Source organism: Netta rufina (genome assembly GCF_964035555.1).
Source record: "Netta rufina genome assembly, chromosome: Z".
NCBI classification, from domain to species: Eukaryota; Metazoa; Chordata; class Aves; order Anseriformes; family Anatidae; genus Netta; species Netta rufina.
The window spans coordinates 24,134,378-24,160,277 of record NC_140126.1 but is presented as its reverse complement, the minus strand read 5'-3'; the positions used below and the strand labels follow the sequence as shown (position 1 = coordinate 24,160,277).

The 25,900-nt window shown below is 40.1% G+C and overlaps 1 protein-coding gene across 3 annotated transcripts in view; it reads left to right on the top strand.

Moving 5' to 3' along the window:
• Window positions 1-25,900, top strand: part of MAP1B (microtubule associated protein 1B) — a gene marked incomplete at both ends in the record, with an annotated part of 65,710 nt that overhangs the window by 37,618 nt on the left and 2,192 nt on the right. Inside the window, 4 exons of one of the 3 annotated variants that reach the window (XM_084304835.1) lie at window positions 9,364-9,446; window positions 13,309-13,449; window positions 18,308-23,628; window positions 23,731-24,935. In XM_084304835.1, coding sequence (XP_084160961.1) covers window positions 9,364-9,446; window positions 13,309-13,449; window positions 18,308-23,628; window positions 23,731-24,935 — 6,750 coding nt within the window. Of the gene's footprint in view, window positions 1-9,363; window positions 9,447-13,308; window positions 13,450-18,307; window positions 24,936-25,900 lie in introns of all 3 variants that reach the window. The other 2 variants (XM_084304836.1, XM_084304834.1) reach the window with 2 other exon arrangements.

Below are 25,900 nucleotides of genomic sequence, written 5' to 3'. Positions count from 1 at the left end.
AAAGCAATTTGGTAACATTAACAGAGACCTTCTGAAATTATCAAAATCCAGAGGCTTCTCACTGAAGGAAAGGAGACTAAAAATGCATTCGGGTAGAGATGGCTGGGAAGGGAAATGGTAGATTTCTGACATTATTTTTTTTTCTGAAATGCTCATTTCGGTATTCAACCCTTTGCTGCACATTTTGCATTACGTGTTTTTCCCTGATGTTTACTGTGCTGTCTTCCACACAAAGCTGGAATTTGCTGTGAAGTGCAAGCATGCATCAGCACAAAGTGCTGCAGGGAAAAGGAAAACTCTTGGGAAACTTCCCCAGTAGTCAGAAAGGTAAAGGCAGAATGACTCAGACAGGCACTGCAGCACAGGGAGGTAAAACTGAAAGGATGTTAGAAGGTTTTAGCAATAGCTGCATTGGAAGGGAAGTAAAATACATGTAACAATTTTTGTTTTCTTTTGTTTTTCAATATAGGAGAATCTTGTCTAGTTGCTTAAGTTCTATTAAGGTGAAACATAATGCTGATGTTTTCTGTCTTATTTTTAGCAGTAGACAGTTATAATTAGAGAAACTCTTCCAGTCATCATTGAGCTCAGTGGCAATTTTCCTTGTTCATTTGTATTTGTGTTAGACGCCATGTTGTTTAATGCAAATTGGCATAATCATTCTTTATTGGAAGAAGTTGTTAAAATTAATCTGATGTTTCTTTTGCATAAAAAACAGCCCTTGGAAATAGTCCCAAGCATTTTCCCTTTGACACATGAATTTGCTTAACGTCTTTAACAGCCCAGTAAATGGTTTAGCTTGTAATGCTATGAGCGTACTGGGCACTCATTATAACAAAAGAACACACATGCTTCTAACCATCCCGTATTATGATATAGGGTGTTGCTTGAGAAACTCTGGAGTGTGAGATAATGAGACACAGAGATATTGGGGGAGAATCTTCCAAACAAGATTTTGTTTGTTTATTTGACAGTTACTCCAAGCTGGGATGTGGAAGAGAGTTTCTTTTTCTGAATAAGTCAGCAAAGTCAAAAATCACATTGTTGTGACTATTGCAGAAGCAATTCTACTGGGGAATGGACTGTTCTGCTTGTGATTATTTTGGTTTCTGGGTCCAAGATACTTTCTGGTTTTAGAAGAAGAAATTTCCTTGTAGACAGAAGAGATCATTTCCAGAAGAGGCCTGATTTTGTACAGTTCTCTTTTCTTTTCCCTGATTAGTAATGCTTCCAAATGCAGGCTCAGATGAGGACTTTCGGTGACCTTCAGGACTGATGAGTCAGCTCTGCATCACTGCAGTCTCCCATCGCGTTGTGTGTTGGCTGCCAATTTCTATGCAGTACCAGGGTAATGCACTGTACAGCTGACAACTAAAACTCCAGATCCATGGATCAATTTTGCAGCATATCTTAGAGCTGCCTTTGCCATTTTCTATGCATTTGGGATTTAAAAGAAGGAGAGAGATTAGTATGAAGCAATGAAAGGATTACAGTCTATGTTATTATACAGGGCTGACCACAGCATGGATGCCATTAACTTCCTCACTAGCTGTTAACAGCATTTTAAGATTATTACTTGTAATGGAAATGTGTAACTCAAGACCACTGCTTACAGAGAATCTCACATTTGCCTACCTGTATCAAGTTTATGAGGTACAAATTCTAGGAGAGGAGAAGATTAAATTCATTTGCTTGATAGGCCTGGCCAAATCTCTCCCTAACTTCAGTGGGTGCTGGTTTCAGTTTTCTGTTGCCATTTGTAGCTAGAGTTTCAGTGTCTGGAGTGCTGAAGGTCTTATTTGTTAAATATCTTAATAGCCTGGCAAAGGGTTTATGGAAGAATTTCATCCACGGACAGTAGTTAACAGTGACTTAAGGAGATCTTCTAAAAAGTAATCCATTATGCATAGCTTTTTAAGTATTCAGTATTTTATAATGCACAACATACTGATCTACCCAGCAGAACCAAAAGGATTGTGTAGCTAAGGCACTCTGCCTGACTTCTAAAGATTCAGGTTTCTGTTTCTATATGACCTTGGAAATTGTTTATGCAGTACGCACCCACAGAACACCTTTTTCTTCAATTGCTTCTCAAAATAGTTTGGTGTTCTTTAGCTGTTGATTAAAATTGGCAAGGAAATGCTGCTTTCTTCAAGAAGAGGCTTGTATTTTTGCCTGTTGGTAGCAAATTTTAATGATGACAACAGTAACTTGCAGGTGAATTCATTGAATGTATTGGTGCCACTGACTGACTACTGGTTATATTTTTCCTTTAGCAAAGTCAAGTGTGAACCCATTTATCTGGATCGTTGGAATCCATTACAATTGCAAGTGCATTATATAAACAGGAAGTGTATTTTCATTCTCTTTGGCAGTGATTTTATTGAGGTCTTCAGCCATGCTTAAGTTTCACTCCTGTCCATCGCCTCAGTGAAATCAATAATGAAAACTCTAGGTGGCTTGGTTTGGTTTCTAAGGTATATCTCTTTTTTTGTCAAAACAAAACAAAAAACAAACAAAACAAACAAACAAACAAACAAACAAAACAAAACAAAACAAAACAAAAAAACCACCAGGTTTGTAGGCATTTAAAATGTAATACATAAACTTTTATTTGTTGTACTTTAGACTGGTTTGCTTCAAGTTTTTTCAGAGTACTTTTTGTAATATATCTTTATTCAAAAGAAATTTTTAGCACTTTAGCAGTCATCCTTAGTGCCCTGAAATTGTAAAACATGAAGAATTATGTGAAAATTGCTGTTTCTGACGGTGAGTGATGATAGCTGAGGGTAATAATTTGCTCCTGAGAGTACCAGATGGAAGAGAAAGACCAGCAATTTGCTTCTGCTTGATGAATGGCTGTAGTTTGACAGCAAATTGGATGTCACATGAAGTTGGCAAAGGGTGCAAGAAATTGATATTTATTGTGTAAAGTTGATACAATTAGTCTGTTGATAACAGGGTATGTGAAAATGTGATTTAATGCATTGAATTCACTTCAGATTTCAATGTGAACTGTGGAGCCCCCTGTGTTGCTTGATAGGGGGGCAGCACTTATAGCATCTCCTAGTACAGCTCAGCTCAAGTCTGCAAGCATTACAGGTAGAAGATATGAACCCAGATATGAATAATCATGTAAAGGGGTTGGCTTGCTTTCCCTGACTGCTGCTCAAGAGTACTGAGCAAGAATAATGGACTGGCTTTGTGTAGAGTAATTGGGGGCTGAATTATGCAGTTTCTTTTCAGGCTGCATCATCATCTTCTGTCTAGCCATATATTTTCAGGGATCTGTTACTATCTCGAAGTATAAGCTCATATTAAACCTGATAAATAAGGAGTTATCCAAGAACTAACATGCAATTATATCCAACTTGTCTTATTTCATTAAATAAAAATTAGTTTAAATATCTTAAAATACAATATGCTGTAGGACATCACCTCTCAGGACTTGTAGTTGCAAGGCAAGTGTGAGTAGGAAAGACCTTAAACTATCACCAGGCTGCAGCTGAACCATATGAAACTTGAATATGAATTCCATTTGTATTCAGAAGCAGAAGGTAAAGCAGGGATTTACACTTCTCACAAGGCACAGCAGAGTTTATAGTCCAGCAGATCAGATGCAAGAGATAATCTAACTCTGCAGAGATGATGCATAATTCTCTATTAGAAAGTATGTTGTGTTTGATTTGAATCTGAACTAACCATTATGTTCAGGGCAAACAGGTTTAAGCAATTACAAGGAAAAGAGGAACACTTCAGTCAGTGTCACTCTTCCAAATCTTTGTCACTGTCAGAGGGTTCAGCAATGTTAGTAGAGCTGACTTTTAGTTCACAGCTGTCACGCCGACTCAGCATCCTAGCCACTATGCATTTTATTTTCACTCAGAAATGTGTAAAGTATTGTGATGTTCCTATATATCTATAAGAGTTCTTGCTGGGAAAAAATAAAATAATATATATATATATATATATATATATTTAAGATATTATTCCTTCCTTGCACCCAGCTAAAATGTAAGAAGTCATTGGGTCACAATGAGCCCTGGAGGTAGTGAATCTATCTTCTCTGATGTAAATGCAGTTATGCAGTTAGGTGTAAATGTACACCCCATCATGTCAGCTAGTTGTAAGACTGACTCTTCAGTCTGTGCAACACCCTGCATCACCTGCAGGTATCTCAGAGCATGCCTTGAAGGGGCTTTCTGAAGTTCTTCTCCCACTGTCTAGTGACTTAACATTATGTGGCCATTTCTTTAACAAGTCTGCAAATCTCAGTTGTAGATAAGGAACTCTAAATTTTTAAATCATCAGAATTTGTTTTGGCAGCTCTGTAAAACCCTCTACTTGACTTAATGCTGTAAATTTACCTATTTATTTAGTTTGCAGTTCAGGCCAGAAAAAGTTAAAGCCTCTGGTGACCCCATTTCATTGGAGAAGGTAAAGGGGATGGAATTCTGCATGTCATATATGCAAGATATCTTTAGATAACAGATAATCTGCTGTAAAGGAGGACCTTGATCATTCCCCCTTGGTCTGGAATTGTTGCAATGTAGTGCCTCCAGACTGACAGTGGGGAAGTTTAGGGGCTGATCACAATTATGGTGTTATTTGATGATTTATGACTGATGATCTTTGTGTTGAAAATAAGAAAAAGAGAAAAAGAACAGATTTATTCTGTTAGTTTAAAAAATAGCTGAGCAGTCATCCAGAACTCAGAATACCCTATTGGTAGCACAAAGCAACCATGCTGACCACAAGGTTACCATGATCTTTTTGAAATCCCTACTGAAAAAATAGGGTGAAACAGGTAGCAGTTTGAAGTTATCTAAAAGGTAAGGGCTATTGCACTATTGTTTGCTAGGGAAGAAGCCCAAAAGGAATTTATTATTTTAAATTGATTACATGCAAAGGATATGATAACTTTCCAATACATTTCATCAGGCATGGTAAAGCTGAAACCAATGTGATGATTCTTAAACATCACTTATTGCTTTCTAGCATAGTGGCTGATGTACCCCAGTACTTTTCTGGAGTCCTAGCAACTCACATACTGTGCTCTATCTGACATCTTGTATGCCTCAGACTATTACTTCTTTTTCTGCTAAAGGTGTATTTTGTTTTATCAAAATAATTAAATACAAAACAGTGTCTGTCTTGCCCGTGCCTTGACCTTCAGTGGTTCAGACCATCCCACTGCCGCCAAGCCCTGTGCACTCACATGTATGAAATCCATAGCTGGTAATATTTTTCAGTCGTCCAGCTCTCGCTTTTCATAGGCATAAAGCCACTAAAGTTTTTAAGGGGAGACTACATCTGTAATACCCACAAACTGCTAATGTCACCCAGCATGGTGACTGGCAGAACATGGTGGTAACGTCTTTTGATAGAGAGACAATACTTTAGTGTTTGTGTGTGTGTATGTTTTTGTTTTTTTGTTTGTTTGTTATACAGTGACATAGAAAAAAAAATGTTAAAAAATGTTAAACTTTAATAAAGGGTTGTGTTTGAATGTCAGCTCAGCTGCCAAACAGTCATCATCTTCAGAGAAAAGGTGCTCTCCCATCACCGTCCCTGCCAGAAACATGACAGAAAATATTTTCCTGCTTCCTCTATGGATGGGCTGTTCTGAATGTAATTTGTGTGGAAATGGCATTGATGGGGAGTGAGGGAGTGCTGGTTTTCAGACTAGGTGGTGGGAAGGGCTGCTGGAAACTCTTCTGTTGAACATCTTGTTGCCTATAGCATGCATCCCCATGGGCTGGTGTTGCACAGGCAGAGTAAAGAGTGTGTAGTGGTTCTTGGTTAAAAAAAAAATAAAACAGGTCTTGCTTGCCTTCCCTTTCCATTCACTTACATTTTGTGCTTGCACAAAATTAACTGCAGTATAGTTACCATTAGAAGTGTGTCCCATGATCATGGTGCTTGGTTGGCCTGAAAAGACCAACTGAATAAGTTAGAAACATCTTCAGTCACTTTTCAATGTTACTGGCAATACCAGTCTCAATAATCCTAGGATATCTGTCATCAACGCTTGGTCAATGGGATCCTATGGCCATAGGAACTGGAATGATGGTGGAAATCACCCTTTAAACAACTATCACATGCAGTCTACTTCTCTCTGTTGGACTGATTCTGGATCAGACAACTGCCATGACTATTCATAACTGGTTTAAATTTGAAGCTTTACTTCATAAAATTGGGAATGAAAAAATACTTAGATTTCTTCCAAACAGAATTAATATTTAATATTTATTTCCTGAAGTTGTTAGATAAGACTTTGACTTGCCTTTCTGAAACTAAATTTGGGTAAAATATAGCCACCCAATTGCTGCTGTGCATCCTAGAAATTTCTTCCTTTCTTCCTCTGTCGTATCATAAAAACATTCCATTAAATGTGTAGAGATAGGCTGTAAAAATCCAGTAGAGTTAATTTAGAGAAACTTCGGGTCTTCTACACACATCGCCAATGCTCCTACAGATGGAGTAGGAGCATTGGCGATGTGTGTAGAAGACCCGAAGTTTCTCTAAGAAGTCACAGTTTCTAGCCAGCCTGTGAAATGGTCATGCTACTTTCTTCTCCTGCTCTGCGACATTTAATTTCTCTTTGGTAAAACTGTCTCCCTGGGAGACTTTCCTTCATCACAGCCAAGCATCTCTAAGTAGCAACCACAGCAGCAATCCTGTGTTACTCTTACAAAATTGTCACATCCATAAAGGATGTACTTTTTATTATTCAAGCAATGGCATAGGATCATTTTATGGTTAATAACAATAGAGCCCACTCTAGAATTTTATATGAGGGAAGCCCCTGTAGTGTCTTGCACCCTGCCAGTGCTTGGTCCCCAGCCTGTGTGGTTAGCAGTAACACACATACACATGGAGGATCTAAAGAGGGGGCAGTCACAGCTCCAGTTGCAGCTCCAAATAGGCATGTGTATATGGTGCAGACCACCACACTTGCCTCTGGAAATCAATCTCAAGTTGTGTGGAACCATGCAGCCACTGGAGCTGGACGTCTGCACGATGGGGGTGTAGGTTGTACATTACCTCCATCAGTGCCACTCAGGGAGAATTGGGGCTCAATCTGGTCAAATCCATCTCAGCTACAGAGATGACTTGAAGTAGCATCAGTGAGGTCCAAAGTTGGTGCTTTGAGTCGGGTGGACACCATGCATCTTTGTCTAACTTCGCATGTGGCTGAATGCATTTCCTTCATGGCTACGTTTAATGTGTTAACATCTAATCACAGATGAGGCTTAGTTTGGCCTGAAGCAAAGTATGTGTTCTGTGTCACCCACTATTACATGAGAAATTTCCGTGGCAACTCAAGGGTGACAGTTTCTTTCATTTCCTTCCCAGCACTAAAGACTAGATTCAATACGCTGCTTAATCTCTTCATTTGATGGAAGCCTGCAGAATAACTAAAATATCTGATCATAGGGCATCTTCTGAAGGAGTCTGTGGTAACAGAGCCATCTGGATGCTTTACTGAATGCAACCTCATGTATGCATTCTTATTAGGCAAGGAAGTAGAGCTATTAAAATAAACTGAATTACAGAGGCTAATGCCAGAACTGGATGCTGCAGAGGGAGACTTGCCGTCCTCCATTTTTGTCATATGCAGTCTCTCCTTCTTGCAAATTAGTGCACCAAGAATAGGTGTTATGAAAACAACTTTAACTTGATTTGATTATTATCCACAAGTCTCCAGGTATTGTCACACACAAAACAACAAACAACAACCTCATCTCACATTTTAACTGAGAGCATTCTTGAGGTTTTTTAGTTTGTTTTTCTCCTTCTCCTTTATTTTCTCTTTTGATTACAAGCTCTTACATTTATGAATGCAGAGCTTCCCCAGAGCAACAGCAGAAGATGCATCAAATTGAGAGGTGAGGAGGAGGCGGGTGCAGGATGGGTGAAGGCAGGGCCAGGGGCTGTGTGGGAAAGGCTGGCAACCCACCCTCTCAGACTGCCTTGATGGTGCTCTTGTATTTTCAGGAATGCAGAGCTCTTTTCACAATCACGGTTCTGGGCCTTGTTATTTTAAGTCTCTTTACAGGGGAGTTTTTCTAAGTTGGCAAATAGGTGACTTATTTTGTTTCCCCCCTACATCCTTCTGAGTACAATTAATTATTTTAATTAATTAATATTATACCAAGCAGTTTTCTTGGAAAGGAAAGCTATTCTGGTTTTGGTCTAATTACCAGTCCACATTTCTGAATGACAATACAGCTGCTAATTAATCTCTCTGCAGTTCTCACAGAAAGAGATGCTGATAAGCATTTGCCAATTACCATAAGAAAAAAAAAATGTCAAGAGTCCTGTTGTGTTTTTCTGGCATCCACTCTCAGTCAGATGAATATCACTATTAAATACACAGACAGACTAACTACTGAGTATGAAAGCCAGCAGGCTGTGAGGCTGCACCAAAACTGCCCAGACATTACTCATTCAGGAGCTAGCTGTATTTTGCACGTCTGTTCACTCTTGTTGCCTAACATTGCTTGTTACAGTTTTTGCAAATGGGAGGGAGGTGAAGCAGTATGGCAGGGCAGCAGGGCAAGTGTCAGACTGTCCTGAAAGGGAATTTTTCACAGTGTCCTGGTATTAGTCGATATTAGGGGAAGGCTGGAAGAGGACTTCTGTCCTAGCTTTAATTAACCTGGTTGTTTTGGTGTGGCTGGGGACCTGGGATCTATGTGGGATGCTGCCTGGCTCTAGAACACTGCCACAGTGAGTGTGCTTCTAGTGGTGTGGAGTGGGGACAACCCCTGGGCTCCTCTGCCCATCTCACAAACCGTGCTTGACAGGCAGTACCGATGTATAGCAAAAGTATTCACTTTGCTTCTTATACAGGGGAAGTTTGCAGCCCTTGCTGACTTCCCTACTGCTGCAGCTAAGCTGCTGATATGAGAAAGCTCATTTAAAATCACCTGGTCATACTAGAGAACTGTGTAGTCTCTGCTCTATCCATGGTGTAGATATGTCCACAGAAATACAGGGCCAGGTGCTCAGCTGGTAGCAGTTACCCTGGTCCGTGATCACACCAGCTCAGTGAGACCAATATGAGTAACAGGAAGGGAAGGCACAGAACTTGCAGCTATTGGCAGTTTATTTCCATTACCTTGAATTTCTCCCGTTTTTGGCATACAGACCCTCATGGCATTTGATGTTTCTGAAAACATGAGCCAATGCATTGGCTGCTGTGGCCATTGTGTGCGGCTGTGGTGAACCAGGGAGCTGCTGCACAGTGGGACACATAGCTAGCTCATGAAAAGCATTGGTTTAAACCATGTTGCACAACTGGTTTGATTTAATTTCTTTTTTTTTTTTTTTTTTTTTTCCCTCTCTGTGTTTCAGGTCAGAAAATTCTTCACCACAGAAGTGACATCTTAGAAACTGTAGTCCTGATCAATCCCTCGGATGAAGCAGTTAGCACTGAGGTAAGTCACACAGAAATATTTCACTGGATGTATTACTAAAGCTCCATTAAGTGGACAGAATGAGAGAAGGTCCTGATTGTGCCTGAAAGCATATCTTAGTAGTAAATATCAACATTATCAACCATCCATTGATTTTCTTACTAGTTTCTCAGACTCCTGGTAAACTGCCAAAAGTGTAAACAGAAGCAGATCTCTGAATGTAGCAATCCTTTCCTCATAATTCACAATTTCCCTTCTTGATGAAATGGAGGCAGTGATAGAACCGCATCCATCTGCTTTTCTTTGACTCTTCCATTGTTGGTACCCCTAGATGTCTATTTTACACATGAAAAAGTGCCTGAAGAGCAACTGGTACCCTGATAAAAAAAAAATTCAGGTCTTTGAGGAAAACTGCTGTGTGATGGTGACTCTAGTTTGATCTATGTGATTTGTCCTCGAAAAAAACATGTAACATAATCACTGGACTCTGGAAAGCACCAGTTCCTCATGAAATCAGTAGAGTTGAAGAACTGAGCACATAGTTCAAAGAGAAAATTGAGAAATTTAGATACTGAGACTGAAGGTTTAAAAAATAGGGATAATTGCATTGCTAGCTGGTGCTGGGGAGCACTGACATGGTACAATTTCTGTGGGGAAATGAAGTGGTTTTACTTGCAATACTTTATTTGAAAAATCTAATTTTTACCAACACAAAAGGATGTTAAACACCAACAGGAAGAAACACACTGAAGCAAATGAAACTTGTAAAGTTTCATTTTATTTTATTTTGAATAACTAATCCACCTTAGTTAACAGCAGCTCATTGACTGAAAAACTATTTGTGAAAATCTCTTGCATTCATTAGAGATGACTGGAAAGAAACAAGGAGGGCAGCAGGGCAGCAGCTCTTAAGGTTGTCTTTAATACATTCAGGCTTTCAGAGTAAAAATAAAAAGCTTTAAAGTGTGTGTGAGGGGGCTGGAGAGCAGAAGAAACTGCCAAAAGCAAGGAAATGCTGTTTCTATTGCTGTTTCTTGTCTTCATTTGATGGATGACCACAAGGAAGAACATTGTCTGAGGCCAATTAATGACTTCTGAACTCTGGCTTTACTCCTTTGGCTCTGGAAGATGTTTGTCTAGGTTACTGCCAACTTCCTTTCACTAGGCTGTGGGAGGCAATCTTTACTTTGCTTTCATCTTGCCAAACTGGTCACAGCCAGAAGTTAGAAGTTAATCTTTACCTTGGCTGACTAAGCAAGATCCTCACTGGACAAAAGCCAGAAAAACGATAAGAAAGAACTAGGAGAATTAAATTGGAGGTTAGATGAGATGTGGCTTGTATGGCAAGTAGAAAACTTAGCTTCAAGTATCAGTAGTTTCCCATGTTGCAATTGAGGAGACAGTGATATACCATGGAGCTTTGACTTCATTAGAAGATGAAATTGAGTCTATCAGTTCAGGAAAAACAATTGTTAGAACAATTATTATTATTATTAATTTTTAACTGGCTGGTAACAGCCATATTTGTGGTAGTTTGCACATGGTTCTGCCCAAAGCTCCTATCATGTTCTGTCAGCTGCCAAATCCTTCCCAAAAGAGAGAAGTCCAAAAGGAGACAGACCACATATCCCCTAAGAAAACAAATTTCTGAAAACCTTATTAACAGTTACTTAGTTTTTAAGAAGACTCCACTCCATTGCCATAATACTCTTCCAATTGTGTATGTAATAAGTTACCAAGTTTTGGCTGAGTCTTGCTGTTTGCTATCTTCAAACAATTTGGGACTTCAACCAAGGGTAAAGTTGAACAGAATTTATCGCCTTGCAATGTTTCTTCTTAGATGTAGTGGTCTTGAAATCAGAAGACAAAATTCTGATAGTCCCTCAGAATGCTTTGATTATAGCCAGACACAGAATTTATGTGTCTCTGGAAGTTCTTTCATGTGTATAATATGTTACCCTCTACAATCTGCAACCATATATTTACCTTTTTTTTCCCCTGCCATAGTTTTCTAGCTCTGCAGAATCTATTTATTCTGCAGAACCATAGATTAATAAAATAAGTTAAAGGGGAATTATGTGACAGTTGCATATCAGTGATTCATAAATCAGGAAATAATTTTGCTTTTGGAAAACCTAGTAAGTTTATACATAAGTTGGCAGACTGCCCAGAGCTGCTGCCAGCAATGAGAGAAAAGACAGCAGAGGAAACCATCTTTTTTTATAGTTTTAATGCCACTGGAACAGATGGGGTTTCAAGACACACATCAGACAGACCACTGCATTTATCTCTATTCTTATCTGAAATAGATAGACTCTAACCATCAAGGATATTGTTGAATTTATAATCACCTAAGTGCAATTAGTGACAAGCCAGCATTACTTTTGTGCTTAATTAAAGGACCTTACTGCTGTTTAAAGTCAAGGGCACTTATTTAATAAAATAACAATGAAGATGTCATAGAGTTGGCATCTTCTTGCAGCTACAAGCTCTTCACTGACTCTTTTCTAATTGTACTGAAAACATGAGCTCAGCAGAGATTTAGGTCAAGCCTTTCTGGCTCAGCTTCCCTGGCGTGAGAGGGAATTATTTAGAACAATTGATTGCTTAACGATCAATATATAAATTTGAAAGAATGACTTGCTAGGAGTGCTGAGGTGATTATGTCATCTCCATGGAGATAGTGTTTGGATGCAATATCTACATGTGGAGTTGTTCCAGACGGACTCTTCTCATTTAGTTTAGTTTGGATAGCACTGTTCTGGAATCACTACTCTGTTTTAACGTAATTCTTCTTGAACAGAGGAATTACCACACTTGAAATGCAAGCCTTACCTTAATCTGAGTTGATTTACTGGTTCTGGGAAAACAAAACAAAACAAAACAAAACAAAACAAAACTTTTTTTGAAATATTAGCAAAAGGTTTACTCAACAGCACAGAATTTTATGAAGGTTTTATTTACACTTATTCTTCAATTTAAGTTATCAGCCAACAGAATGATAGTGAACGTATGAATATTTCTTAGGATACAATTAAATCTCTCCCTGAGGTAGAAACGGGAATTATTAGTAGCTGTTGTGAGGGTCAAGCAAAGTAATGAGAATCTACTTCAAAGTAGTTATTTCAAAATGCAGAAGAAAGTTATTTCGGAATAGCAAGCTCCTTTAAGCCATCAGGCATCTACATAATTTACTAATGTATATGAAATAAGATCTTTCACAGGCACACTATAAAAAGCCCATAGTTAGTGACATCATGAGGAGTAAATGGTGCATATGACTGTAGCTGAGTGCCTGATGGTGAAGTTTATGATTTTGGTGAAGCAGAATTGTGATTTGTGACTGTTACTTTTCAGTGATATTTTTTCAACTGAATGGCAAGTTATGTTGTATACAGGGGAAATAAATAAATAAATAAATAAATAAATAGGATGGCCTTCCAAAAACTGAGTCTGATACGTGTAGTTGTCCCTTATTAGAAAACGAGGCACAGTTGACCAAATTTGTCCTGATATACTGCTATTAAAACTTGCCAAGAGCTATACAAGGAATATATTTGTTCATTGAAAATATTTCTTGTCATTCCAATTTTATTCTCTTCTGCTCCTTGATTTTTTTTTCCATGTCTTTACTTTGACTTATTTATCAGGCCTTCTCCCTAATCAGTTCTTGTGCCTCCTTTGTTTCTTTTTGCTACAGAATTTCTTTTTGTTAGTTTGTTTCTTTTTGTTAGCAGAATTATAACTTGATGATTTTTCACCAGTACTGTGAGACTCTGCTGCAAAATATGTTTTAAATTAAGCAAGGTAAACTGCTCATTCTCATAGGAATGTAGAAACACATGGTAACTCCCATTATTGCTGTTTCTCTCTGTCATTCTAGGTGCGTTTAATGATCACAGATGCTGCAAGACACAAGCTCCTTGTACTAACTGGACAGTGCTTTGAAAACACTGGAGAACTCATTCTTCAGTCAGGGTCCTTCTCCTTCCAGAACTTCATTGAGATCTTCACAGATCAAGAGGTGTGTTCATAAAAGTAACTTCCATTTATTGTCATGTGATGGCACAGGTTTCTAGAAGACCAAAAATAGCCTTCTGTGTTAGGTTGAATTTAGAGTTGGCAGCTTGATGCTGATGCTCTTTACTCTTCTTTCTTTAAAAACATATGCTTTCTTTAAAAACATCTATTTAATTTACTTTTTTTTTTTTTTTTTTAACGTGAGTTGCTTAACTAAAGAATTGCATTTTAATTTGGGGAATTAAGTTTTAACTTTGAGAAACAGGAAAACAGTGAACTTTTTAACAATGGAAGGAGATAGTGTTGCTTCTGAAGTGTACAGGTTGTTTATCTAAGGTGCACATACAAAGCAGGCAAATTTGACAAAGGTTCTTCCCTGTTGGCAGCTGAGCAGTAGGTGACATTAAGTAAGATAGAGACTGTCTGTTGGAACAGCTGGAGAATTTTGCAACACCTACCCGCTTGGCTTCTTTACCGTAGTGTTTACAATCCAGCCAGAGAAATCTGTAAATTTTGTGATCTTTATACACCAAAAACACAAGTATACGACATACCAATATTTAATGCTGTTTGTTTCATGGCTTGTTATTTTGCTGTCCTGCTTAATGTGCTGTGTCTGAAAGCTCCCATAGGGCAGGAGCCCATAGTAAACAAGCTGTCACACTTAATTTGGCTGCTGTGTAAATCATATATTTAGATAAAATATATGGCTATGTCCATAGGATTTTAGTTTCCAAAAGTAATTAGGAGAATTTCAGTGGAGTGATATTTGAAAGTTCAGTGCTGAAAAAACAGAGTTTGCCTTAACTCTGGTATGACCTTATTGTATCGATTTGATCATGTTCTCAAAGCCTCTTTGTTCTGCATGTGGCTGTAGGGTTAAGGATTCCTGCTGGAATTCCAGAACCGGATTCCTGCTCTCTGAAGTGCATCTGGCACCTAAAAGTCAGTTTGCAGAGTTACTTTTCTGTGGAACTGTGAGACTGAGCTCCATGTGCTTCTGGCTAAGTAGGAACGCATGAACTACATGCAAAACCAGTGGCAAATCCTACTGTTACAGTTAATAAGCCAACAACAGTTGGCTGGAAAGCTGAGTGGTGATGTCTGGCAAAACACTAGAGCCAGTGTGGGATTGCTGTGGGGCATGTGGGATATATTCCTTTGGCCCCAAGAAGGTTCCCATGGCTCATCTCTGCTAGTGGCAGCATGCTCATCAGCCAGCACGACTCTTTTAAAACATTAGCACCCGGCTTGTTGTCCCTGAGCCTTGGGTTCTCACTGCTTCTACACGTTTCAGAAACCCAAAGAAAGAACCTGATTCCCATACAGAAGCCTGCAAATGTGACATTTTTTCAATGCTGCCATCAATGGGAAATTTTCAGAGAGTCTACAAATTGGAAACAAGGTTAGAAAGAAAGGCTATAAAAAAAGTGGGCAGTGGTTTTTCAAATAGTGATTAAATGAAAGAATTTCTATGCTGTCCCGACCCATAAGCATATAAGGTTTGATGAATATTATGCAAAGTTCATGTTTCTGGTTTTCGTCCCTTTTGTTTCACTGGACCAAACCTGAACTATGGTGATGGTATGTGCCTACAAATACATAAAGAAGTATTTCCCTTCACCAGGGTGATACTCTTTTGAAGTCCAGTTCAGTAATCCATGTCTAGCTTGAAGACCTCTCTGCAGGCGATGCCTAAAAGCATTGTTTTCAATTTCTCCTGTGCCAGAGCATTGAAGATGTCCTATTGCACCACCTCTGCAACAACAGCTATCAGAGGAAAAACATTTTGTTATTGCCTTTGTGGTCCAGGGTATTAAGCAATGTTGTATGCTCTCTGAGCAGCCACCGTGCTGTCTGCCTTCTATGGCTACAACACCTTTAAAACTTGAGGATTCTTCAAAAGTGGTATCCCAGTGCTTTAAAGATGGCCAGGTTCATAAATAGGTTTCTTTGCTTGCAGACTGACCTTCAATCCAGAGGAAAGAAAAAGCATTTACATTTTTGTGTTATCAAATCATGTAAGCAGTGAAGATGTCAATGCCCTTTGTGTCATCATTAGAAATATAAATCCATTAAAGCTTTTACTGGGGCATTCCTGAGCTTGCTGTTCCTAACAGATATGATCTATGTCTGGATTTTTTTTTTTCCAACTCTTCATTGGCCTGTGCTACCAATAGCTTAACAGTATGTGCATTATGTGTGCCAGCTTTTAAGAGGAAACAGAGATTGAATTTAGTGGTATGAAGCAGAAATCCAAATATGGTATTATATAAACTAGACAGGACTAACTGCAAACCTTGGGACAGTATATTCATTAGCTCACTGTCTTACTACATGATCTTCTGTCTATCCAGAAAGTTGGCCCTCCATGAGAAACAGTCTGTACACAAGTTATCACCTTGTGTGCATGGGCTTTGATTTATTCGCCCAAAGGAAGTGATCTTTTACTACTTCTAATTCTCCCTAATAATGTGTTTTCAACCCTGACTAGAGCGACAGCATAAGGACTATACTGAAGATCCTAAATCCATTTCAGAGTTGTGGTCTTTGCTGCCACTCTTATTTCTGTGATAAACAGCAGGAATAGATCTCCTATTTTCCTTGTCACTTATCCTCTTCCACCTTAACACCTTTTATTTTGCCTTTTTCTTTGTTCTTTTTCAGACAAAACCATGTCTGACATACAAATGAAATTTCTTTAGACTCCTATCAAATGGTTCAGGTACTATGTAAGGCTGACAAAGAAAGATAGAAAATATTTATTTTCTGCTTTATTTAGGTACTGGTTGAATTATTTTTGTTTGGATAACAGCTACTGCATCTTTGATGAGTTTTATTTTTGGTAAATGCTGAGAATAAATAATGTAACACAAAGAAAGGAAGTTAGACATAAGCACACAGAGACCCACAGGGATCACTGCAATCAAACATCATTTTAATTTATATATATTTGTTTCTTCTGCTGATTGAGTTTGTGGTCCAAAACTTTCAAATTGTTCAGCTGTAGTATAATAGGAACCGTTCTTATAGCTTAAATGACAGTTGAGTCTCTGTAAAGAAGATGATGGTATTTTCCATGATACTGTGTGGGCATATTTTACACTGATGTTTTATATCTGAAATACTTCTTTAAAGAAGAGTTTTACATAATTTTGTGTTTTCTTTGTTAAGAGCATATAGGATAGAGATGGGCTGTGTTTTTCTAACTGGCAGAAGGTTTAAAATATGTTACACATTTATACTTTAAAATGTGTTACATGTTTGTTTGTGTACTGGTCTGGAACAATTAAATGTTGTTTTTTAGACCAGACTGGAACAGAAAAATAGCCTTTCATACTATGGCATGTGGTGGTTTAATACCAATAGGTAGTTCAGCACCGCTCTCTCACTACCCCTCCTCAACAGAACAGGTGGAGAAAATATGATGAAAAACGCTCATGGGTTGAGATAAGGACAGGGAGATCAATCACCAATTAGTGTCAAGGGCAAAACAGACTCAGCATAAAGGAGATTAATATTATTGCCTACTGCTAACAGATTAGCGCAGTGAGAACTAAAAGCAAACTAAGAACACCTTCGCCCCGTCCATCTCTTCTACCTCCTACCCCTGAGCAGCATAGCGAAATGGGGTTACAATAATTCTTCATCTTTGCTGTTCCTTCATGGTCACTCTCTTCCCCAGCTTCAGCGTGGGGTCCCTCCCACGGGACGCCGTCCTTCACAAGCTGAGCCTGTGGGGGCTGCCCACAGGCAGCAGCTCTCCAAGCACTGCTGCCACACGGCTCTATACCACAGGGTCCATCCTTCCCCCAGGAGCAAACTGCTCCAGCACGGGTCCCCCACGGGTGGGCGGCGGCTCCCCCCAGACCCCCTGCTCCTGCGTGGGCTCCTCTCCACGGGCTGCAGCTCCGGCCCGGGGCCTGCTCCTGCGGGGGCTCTCCATGGGCCGCAGCCTCCTCCAGGCCACATCCACCTGCTCCACCGGGGGCTCCTCCACCCATGGGGGGGCTGCAGCGTGGAGATCTGCTCCATGGGGGACCCATGGGCTGCAGGGGGACAGCCTGCTCCACCAGGGGCCTCTCCCTGCACAGCCTGCAGGGGAACTGCTGCTGCCTGCCTGCAGCACCTCCTGCCCTCCTGCTGCATTCACCTGGGGGCTGCAGGGCTGCATCTCACTCCTTTCTCTCCCAGCTGCTGTAGCACACCATTATTCCCTTTCTTCAATCTGCTTTCCCAGAGGCCCAACCAGCATCACTCATTGTGTTAGCTCTGGCCAGTGGTGGGTCCTTCTTGGAACCAGATCGAGCTGGCTCTGATCTGACGTGGGAGAAGCTGCTGGGTTCTGCTTACAGAGGTCACCCCTGCAGCACCCTGCTACCAAAACCTTGCTAAATGAGCCCAGTACAGCCTGTTCAGAGGATGTGCTGTTTCCCATAGGTATTTGCATGGCTCTTCCAGATTGATTGGAGCAGCACAGAGGCTCATGATCCAGTGGCAGAGATAGTGGCAGCGCTTACAGTTTTAAACTCATAGCTCTCATTCCCTCTAAATATAAAAGCTTCTACCGTCCTCCTATAAAAGGTGAAGGAAGGAAGGGAGAACCTTGGGGTAATTTCCTCTTTTGGGCAGAGAGGAAGGGATCAGGAGTAAGCAGTTCCTTTGTATTTAAAAGTAATAATAATAATACAGCAGTAAACTAATAGTGTATATAAGTTCCTTTGGCTTCCAGGATGGGTACTCACCAGTGAAGAAGGTCTAACAAAAGTCTTATCTGATTAGATAATATCATGTTCTGTCATTAATTATCATTAAAAATTAATTTATGTTTATCTTCTTGTCTTTTTGTTTCACAACCCTAGATTGGTGAATTATTGAGCACCACACACCCTGCCAACAAAGCCAGCTTAACTCTTTTCTGCCCTGAGGAAGGGGACTGGAAAAATTCTAATCTTGACCGACACAACCTTCAAGACTTCATTAACATTAAACTCAACTCATCTTCCATATTGCCTGAAATGGAAGGACTTTCTGAATTTACAGAGTATCTGTCAGAATCGGTAGAAGTGCCATCACCCTTTGACATTTTGGAACCTCCAACCTCAGGAGGCTTCTTGAAACTCTCCAAACCCTGCTGTTATATTTTCCCGGGTGGAAGAGGAGACTCTGCATTGTTTGCAGTGAATGGATTCAACATGCTTATCAATGGAGGATCTGAAAGAAAATCTTGCTTTTGGAAGCTTATCCGGCATTTGGACAGGGTAGATTCTATTCTACTCACTCACATCGGAGATGATAACCTGCCAGGAATCAATAGCATGCTTCAGAGAAAAATAGCTGAATTAGAAGAGGAGCAGTCTCAAGGGTCTACTACCAACAGTGACTGGATGAAAAATCTGATCTCACCTGATTTAGGAGTTGTATTCCTTAATGTACCTGAGAACCTGAAGAATCTGGATCCTAACATTAGAGTTAAAAGAAGTGTCGAAGAAGCTTGCTTTACACTCCAGTATTTAAATAAATTGTCTATGAAACCAGAACCTCTTTTCAGAAATGTGGGAAATACCATTGACCCCATTATTTTATTTCAGAAAATGGGAGTTGGCAAACTTGAGATGTATGTGCTTAATCCTGTCAAAAGTAGCAAAGAGATGCAATATTTTATGCAACAGTGGAGTGGTACTAACAGAGATAAAGCTGAATTTCTGCTACCAAATGGTCAAGAACTAGACATTCCATTATCCTATTTCACTTCTGTTTCATCCCTGATTGTGTGGCATCCAGCTAATCCTGCAGAAAAAATAATTCGAGTTCTGTTTCCTGGAAACAGCACCCAATATAATATTCTAGAAGGACTAGAAAAGCTCAAACACTTGGACTTCCTTAAACAACCAATGGTTACACAAAAAGACCTAACTGGAAACATTGCTAGTCCAGCTGTGAAACAAGCAAAGTTGAAACAGCGAACTGACAGCAAGGAGAGTCTCAAGCCTGCTGCAAAGACACCACCAAGCAAGACTGCCAGAAAAGAATCTAAAGAAGAAACTCCAGAGCCTGCAAAGCCTAGTCCAGCACCAGAAAAGATTCAGAAATTAGAAAGCAAAGAAAAAGTTCCAGTTAAAAAAGAGAAACCAGCAAAACCAGAAGCCAAACCTATAGTGGCAGAAAAAGATATAACAAGTAAGGAAGAACAATTACTAAAATCTGAAACTCCTGAAAAACAAGCTACAGATGTAAAACCAAAAGTGACAAAGGAGAAGCCAGTGAAAAAGGAAGTCAAAGCAAAAGCTGAAGAAAAGAAAGAGGAAAAAGAAAAAACAAAGAAAGAGGTTGCTAAAAAGGAGGAGAAAACTCCCATCAAAAAAGAGGAAAAACCCAAAAAAGAAGAGATCAAGAAAGAAGTTAAAAAGGAGGTGAAAAAGGAGGAGAAGAAGGAAATTAAGAAGGAAGTGAAGAAAGAAGCTCCACCAAAGGAAGTGAAGAAAGAAGCTAAAAAAGAAGAGAAAAAAGAAGTTAAGAAGGAAGAAAAAGAAGCCAAAAAGGACATCAAAAAGGTTCCTAAAGAAACAAAGAAGACACCTACTCCTTCAGCTGAAACCAAAAAGCCAGCAGCAAAACCTAAACCACAAAAGAAGGAGGAACCTGCTAAAAAAGAAGCAGTACCTGCTGGAAAACCAAAGGAAAAGGGAAAAATTAAGACTGTGAAGAAGGAGATCAAAGTCAGTGGAGCACAAGCTGCCCTTGCAGCCGTTGGAGCTGCTGCTACAACAGTAGCTGCTGTAGCAGCTGCAGAAATTACAGCTAGTGGAAAAGAACTTGAGGCAGAGAGGTCCCTTATGTCTTCACCAGAAGATTTAACAAAGGATTTTGAAGAATTAAAAGCTGAAGAAGTGGAAACAATAAAAACAACAAAACCTCAGGTTGCACTCATTGAGGATGAATTGAAGCTCTCCGGCAAAGAACAAAAAGAGGCCTTTGATATCCAAAAGGAAAAATTAGACAATGAAGGACCTGCTGAGTCCTCTGATGAAGGCATAACTACCACAGAGGCTGAGGGTGAGTGTGGACAGACACCTGAAGAACTGGAACCTGTGGAAAAGCACAGGGTTGATGACAATGAAAAGTTTGAAGATGAGGGAACTGGCCTGGAAGAATCATCTGAAGCAGGAGATTATGAGGAGAAGGCAGAGACAGAAGAAGCTGAAGAACGAGGTGAAGATGAGGAAGAAAAGACACCACTTGACACCACAAAACCATACATAGAAGAAGCAAGAAAAGTGGGTAAGAGTGCAGAAGATATAATGGCCGAAACAGATGCGAATATCAAAGATGAAAAATATATCGAAAAGGCAGATTATGAGGCATCAGATGAACGGGCTGAGGAGGACAGGGAAGAAGCAGTAGAAAAGGCAGAAACTGAAGAGACTGAAGAAGAAGAAGAAGACAAAGCAGAAGACATCAGAGATGAAGAGGAGACTGAAAAAATAGAAGCTGAAGAAGATTATGTGATGGCTGTGGTAGACAAAGCTGCAGAAGCTGGTGAAGTTGAAGATAAATATGGCCTACTCATTATTACACCAACAAAACGCTCTGAGCCTCAGTCTCCAGCAGTTGAACCAGCCTCTTCAATCCATGATGAGACATTACCTGGTGGTTCAGAAAGTGAAGCCACTGTTTCTGATGAAGAAAATAGAGAAGATCAACCTGAGGAATTCACTGCTACTTCGGGTTATACACAGTCTACCATTGAAATATCTAGTGAACCGACTCCAATGGATGAAATGTCTACACCCCGGGATGTTATGAGTGATGAAACTAACAATGAGGAAAGTGAGTCACCATCTCAGGAGTATGTGAATATTACCAAGTATGAGACATCACTATACTCTCAAGAGTTTGGTAGGCCTAAACTTTCTCCACTTCCAGATGCTCTTAATGGATTATCAGAAGGATCCAAAACAGAGGCCACAGAAGGTAAAGACTATAATGCCTCAGCTTCTACCATCTCACCACCTTCTTCATTAGAGGAAGACAAATTCTGCAAATCCGTGTTCCAGGATGTGTACCGGCAAAAAGAAAGTGAAATCCAAGGCACTGCCAAATTAGAAATCAAAGAAACCTGTCCAGAAGATGTTTCTGGAAAACTTAGTCCAGCCAAGAGTCCAGCTGATAGTTTGTCCCCTCCATCACCAGTTGCCAAAACACCACTGGGTGAACGCAGTGTCAACTTTTCACTCATTCCTAATGAGATCAAGGTCTTGGCTGAGCCTGCCCCCATTGCTGCATTGCCCAGTGTACGTCAAGAAGTTGCTGAAGAGCACTGTGCAAGCCCTGAAGATAAAACATTAGAAGTAGCATCTCCCTCACAGTCTGCTGCTGGTAGTGCTGGCCACACACCTTATTATCAGTCTCCCACTGATGAAAAATCCAGTCAGCTTCCCTCTGAAACAAGTGAAAAGTCAACAGAAGCTCCAGTTAGCTTTGAATTCAGTGAAGTCAAAGATGAGTCTGCAAAACCCAGAATAAGCCCAATGGATGAGCCTGTGCCAGATTCAGAATCTCCTATTGAAAAGGTTCTCTCACCTCTGCGGAGTCCACCACTGATAGGTTCAGAGACCACTTATGATACATTTTTGAGTGCTGATATAAAGTCTCCCACCAGAGATTATGGAAGTCCTTCTGAGGGGAAACCTGAAAAAGAAAAATCACCAGTTCAAATGAGCCCAGCTTCTGAATCCAGCTCAGTGGGGCTTTTCCAAGAAAAACAAGATGAAAAAAGCATGGAGTTTATGGTAATTAAGGAAGGCTTCAGTCTAGAGAGAAGAATGGAGGATACAGAACCCAGCAGCTCCCAGTCTTCACTGGTCTTGGATGAGCGGAAGTTGACAGGTGATCTCTCACCTACTCAAATAGATATCAGTCAGTTTGGTTCCTTAAAAGAGGACACAAAAATGTCAATTTCTGAAGGCACTGTTTCTGATAAGTCTGCAACTCCTGTTGATGAGGTCGTAGCAGAAGACACGTATTCCCATATTGAAGGAGTAGCTTCTGTCTCCACAGCATCTGTTGCTACTAGTTCATTTCCAGAACCAACTACTGATGATGTATCCCCCTCTTTGCATGCTGAGGTTGGATCTCCCCACTCAACAGAAGTTGACGATTCCCTTTCAGTGTCAGTTGTACAAACACCAACAACATTTCAGGAAACAGAAATGTCTCCATCTAAGGAGGAGTGCCCAAGGCCTATGTCAATTTCTCCACCAGATTTCTCACCTAAAACTGCAAAATCAAGAACCCCAGTGCATGATCACAGATCTCCTGAACAGTCAACTATGTCAGTAGAATTTGGTCAGGAATCCCCTGAGCAGTCTTTAGCAATGGATTTCAGCAGGCAATCTCCTGAATATCCTCCTGTAGGCACTAGTATACACCATATATCTGAAAATGGACCAACAGAAGTAGATTATAGCCCTTCAGATATACAGGAGCCTACTTTTGCACGGAAGATTTCGCCTGTGGAGCAGACATCTTACTCTCAAGAGAAGGATATTTCAGAAATTATTTCAGTTTCTCAAATTGAAGCTTCATCTTCAAGTTCATCAGCTCATACTCCTTCCCAGGTAACTTCTCCACTGCCAGAGGAAACATTTGCAGGTGCTGTTCCACCCAGAGATATGTCACTTCATTCTTCTCTTACCTCAGAAAAGGTGCAGAGCCTAGGAGAAAAGCTGTCACCAAAGTCTGATCTATCTCCATTAAGTCCAAGGGAATCTTCTCCTCTATACTCTCCTAGTTTTCCAGATTCACCTCCTGCAGTCACAGAAGCAGTGTCAGCTAGTCATGCATCTTCATTGTCATTGCAAGTGTCCTCTGACAAAGCCTTTGGTTACCAGGCTGTGGCATTACAGGAACCCCTAGAAAAGCACAGCCCAGAACCTTTATTCAGCCCAGAAAAAGAAGATTCAGAGAAAAGCAGCAGGTCACCAGAGGAACTTAGTTATTCTTATGAGGCCACAGAAAAATCTGCTAAATCACCAGAAGATATTAGCTACTCCTATGAGGCAGTTGGAAAATCTACTAAATCACCTGAAGCCACAGATTATTCCTATGAGACAACAGGGAAAACTTCTAGGTCACCTGAAGCCACAGATTACTCCTATGAGATGACAGGGAAAACCACTAGGTCACCAGGGGCCACAGATTACTCCTACGAGATGACAGGGAAAGCCACCAGGTCACCTGGTGAAACAGATTATTCCTATGATATGACAGGAAAAACCACCAGGTCACCTGGGGACACAGATTATTCCTATGAGACAACAGGCAAAACCACCAGATCACCTGAGGCCACAGATTATTCCTATGAGATAATTGGGAAAACCACCAAATCACTTGATGTCACAGATTATTCCTATGAGAGAATTGGGAAAGCTACCAAATCACTTGACGCTATGGATTATTCATTTGAGGCAACAGGGAAAACCACTAAGTCACCAGAAGCCATGGGCTACTGCTATGAGACAACTGGGAGAACCACCAGGTCACCAGAGGCTACAGCTTACTCCTACGAGACAACTGGAAAATCCACCAGCTCACCTGAAGCCACAGATTATTCATTTGATTCAACTGAGCAAGCCACCAGGTCACCTGAACCTACCAGCTATTCCTATGAAGCAAGTGCACATTTTACTCCAGGAAAATCATTAGCAGAATCTCGTCAAGATGTTGATTTATGCCTTGTGTCCTCCTGCGAATATAAGCATCCTAAAACTGAACTTTCACCTTCATTTATCAACCCTAATCCCCTTGAGTGGTTTGCAAGTGAAGAGCAGTCTCAAGATCAAGAAAAGCCATTAACTCAGTCTGGGGGAGCCCAGCCACCCTCTGGGGGAAAGCAGCAGGGACGGCAGTGTGATGAAACACCTCCCACTTCAGTGAGCGAGTCTGCCCCATCTCAGACGGATTCAGATGTTCCCCCTGAGACTGAGGAATGCCCTTCCATCACTGCAGATGCTAACATTGACTCAGAAGATGAGTCGGAAACCATTCCAACAGACAAGACAATTACATACAAACACATTGACCCACCGCCGGTCCCGATGCAGGATCGCAGCCCTTCCCCTAGGCACCCTGATGTCTCCATGGTTGATCCAGAGGCTTTGCCTGTTGACCAGAATCTGGGTAAACCTTTAAAGAAGGACCTCAAGGAAAAGACGAAAACAAAAAAACAAGGTACTAAGACCAAGTCATCTTCTCCTGTTAAAAAAAGTGATGGTAAATCAAAACAAGTGGCTTCACCAAAGCCAGCTGTGAAAGAATCTTTGGAAAAAACTTCCAAAACAGCTTCTCCAAAAAAGAAGGAGTCTGTGGAGAAGGCAACCAAAAATATCTCTAATCCAGAAGTAAAGTCCCGAGTGGAAGAGAAAGATAAGGACACCAAGAATGCAGCAAATACAACAGCATCCAAGTCAGCAAAGACCGCAACCACAGGTAAAAGCACATAAGAGCTCTCTAGTTGTTAAGATAGTGAAGTTAGATTGCCTTTATATCAGTTGAGAATGTGGTTTTCAGCAAACCCCCAAAGAAAGTCCATGTTTTAGATACAAACACAGGATGTAAATGACACATTTAAATGAATGAAATTCTCTGACTTAATTCTTTTAATCTGAGAAACTTGATGTGTCAGTTTGCAGAGATGTAAAGAATTAGTTCAAGAACCTCAAGTATAAAAAAGCTTAGTACCAGCTGTCTAAATTGTTAACTGACTAATAGAATTAAAAGTACTGCTCTTGTAGGTTAAGTGAAATTAGCAGTGGAGTGGTCCACTTTATTAATTTCCAGAATTATGTAGGCACAATGCTCTTAACATAAACTAACACAGTTTAATGTTGTAAGAGGCGAGGTGCTGTAGGACATTGGATGCTTTTATTACTTTGCTGGATTATTTTTAAAAAGTGTATTTTAAAAAATTATAACAGCAGTAAGAGCACTTTCAGTGAGCTAAGCATGTATATCACATAATCCGGTTAAAGTCTTATGCCATCAATGATGACTCAACGTGTGGAAAGTTAATGTCATTTTGAATGACTGTTGTGCCTTCTAAGTAGTAATAAAATACAAATTAAATTACTGAAGAAGGCATTGTGCTAATAGGTTGTTTCCAGCAGATCTTATTACAGAGTTTTGAGGATACTCTGATTTTACTGTTATCAACAGGACTGAAATTTCTTGAAAGCTTTTTACTCCCAGCAGGTCTGTGATTCAGTACAAGCAAACCAACATTCATGTCCATAGCTCTCCCATTTGAAGTAGTCCACTGTTCATTTCTTATACCATAGTTTGCATGTCTCTGTTAGTAGATGCCTTTCAAAACAGCAGTTTAGTTCCTCATGCTGTACATTTCTCTAGAACTTTAGCTCTATATTAGATTATTTTTCCTTGAAACATATCTCCCA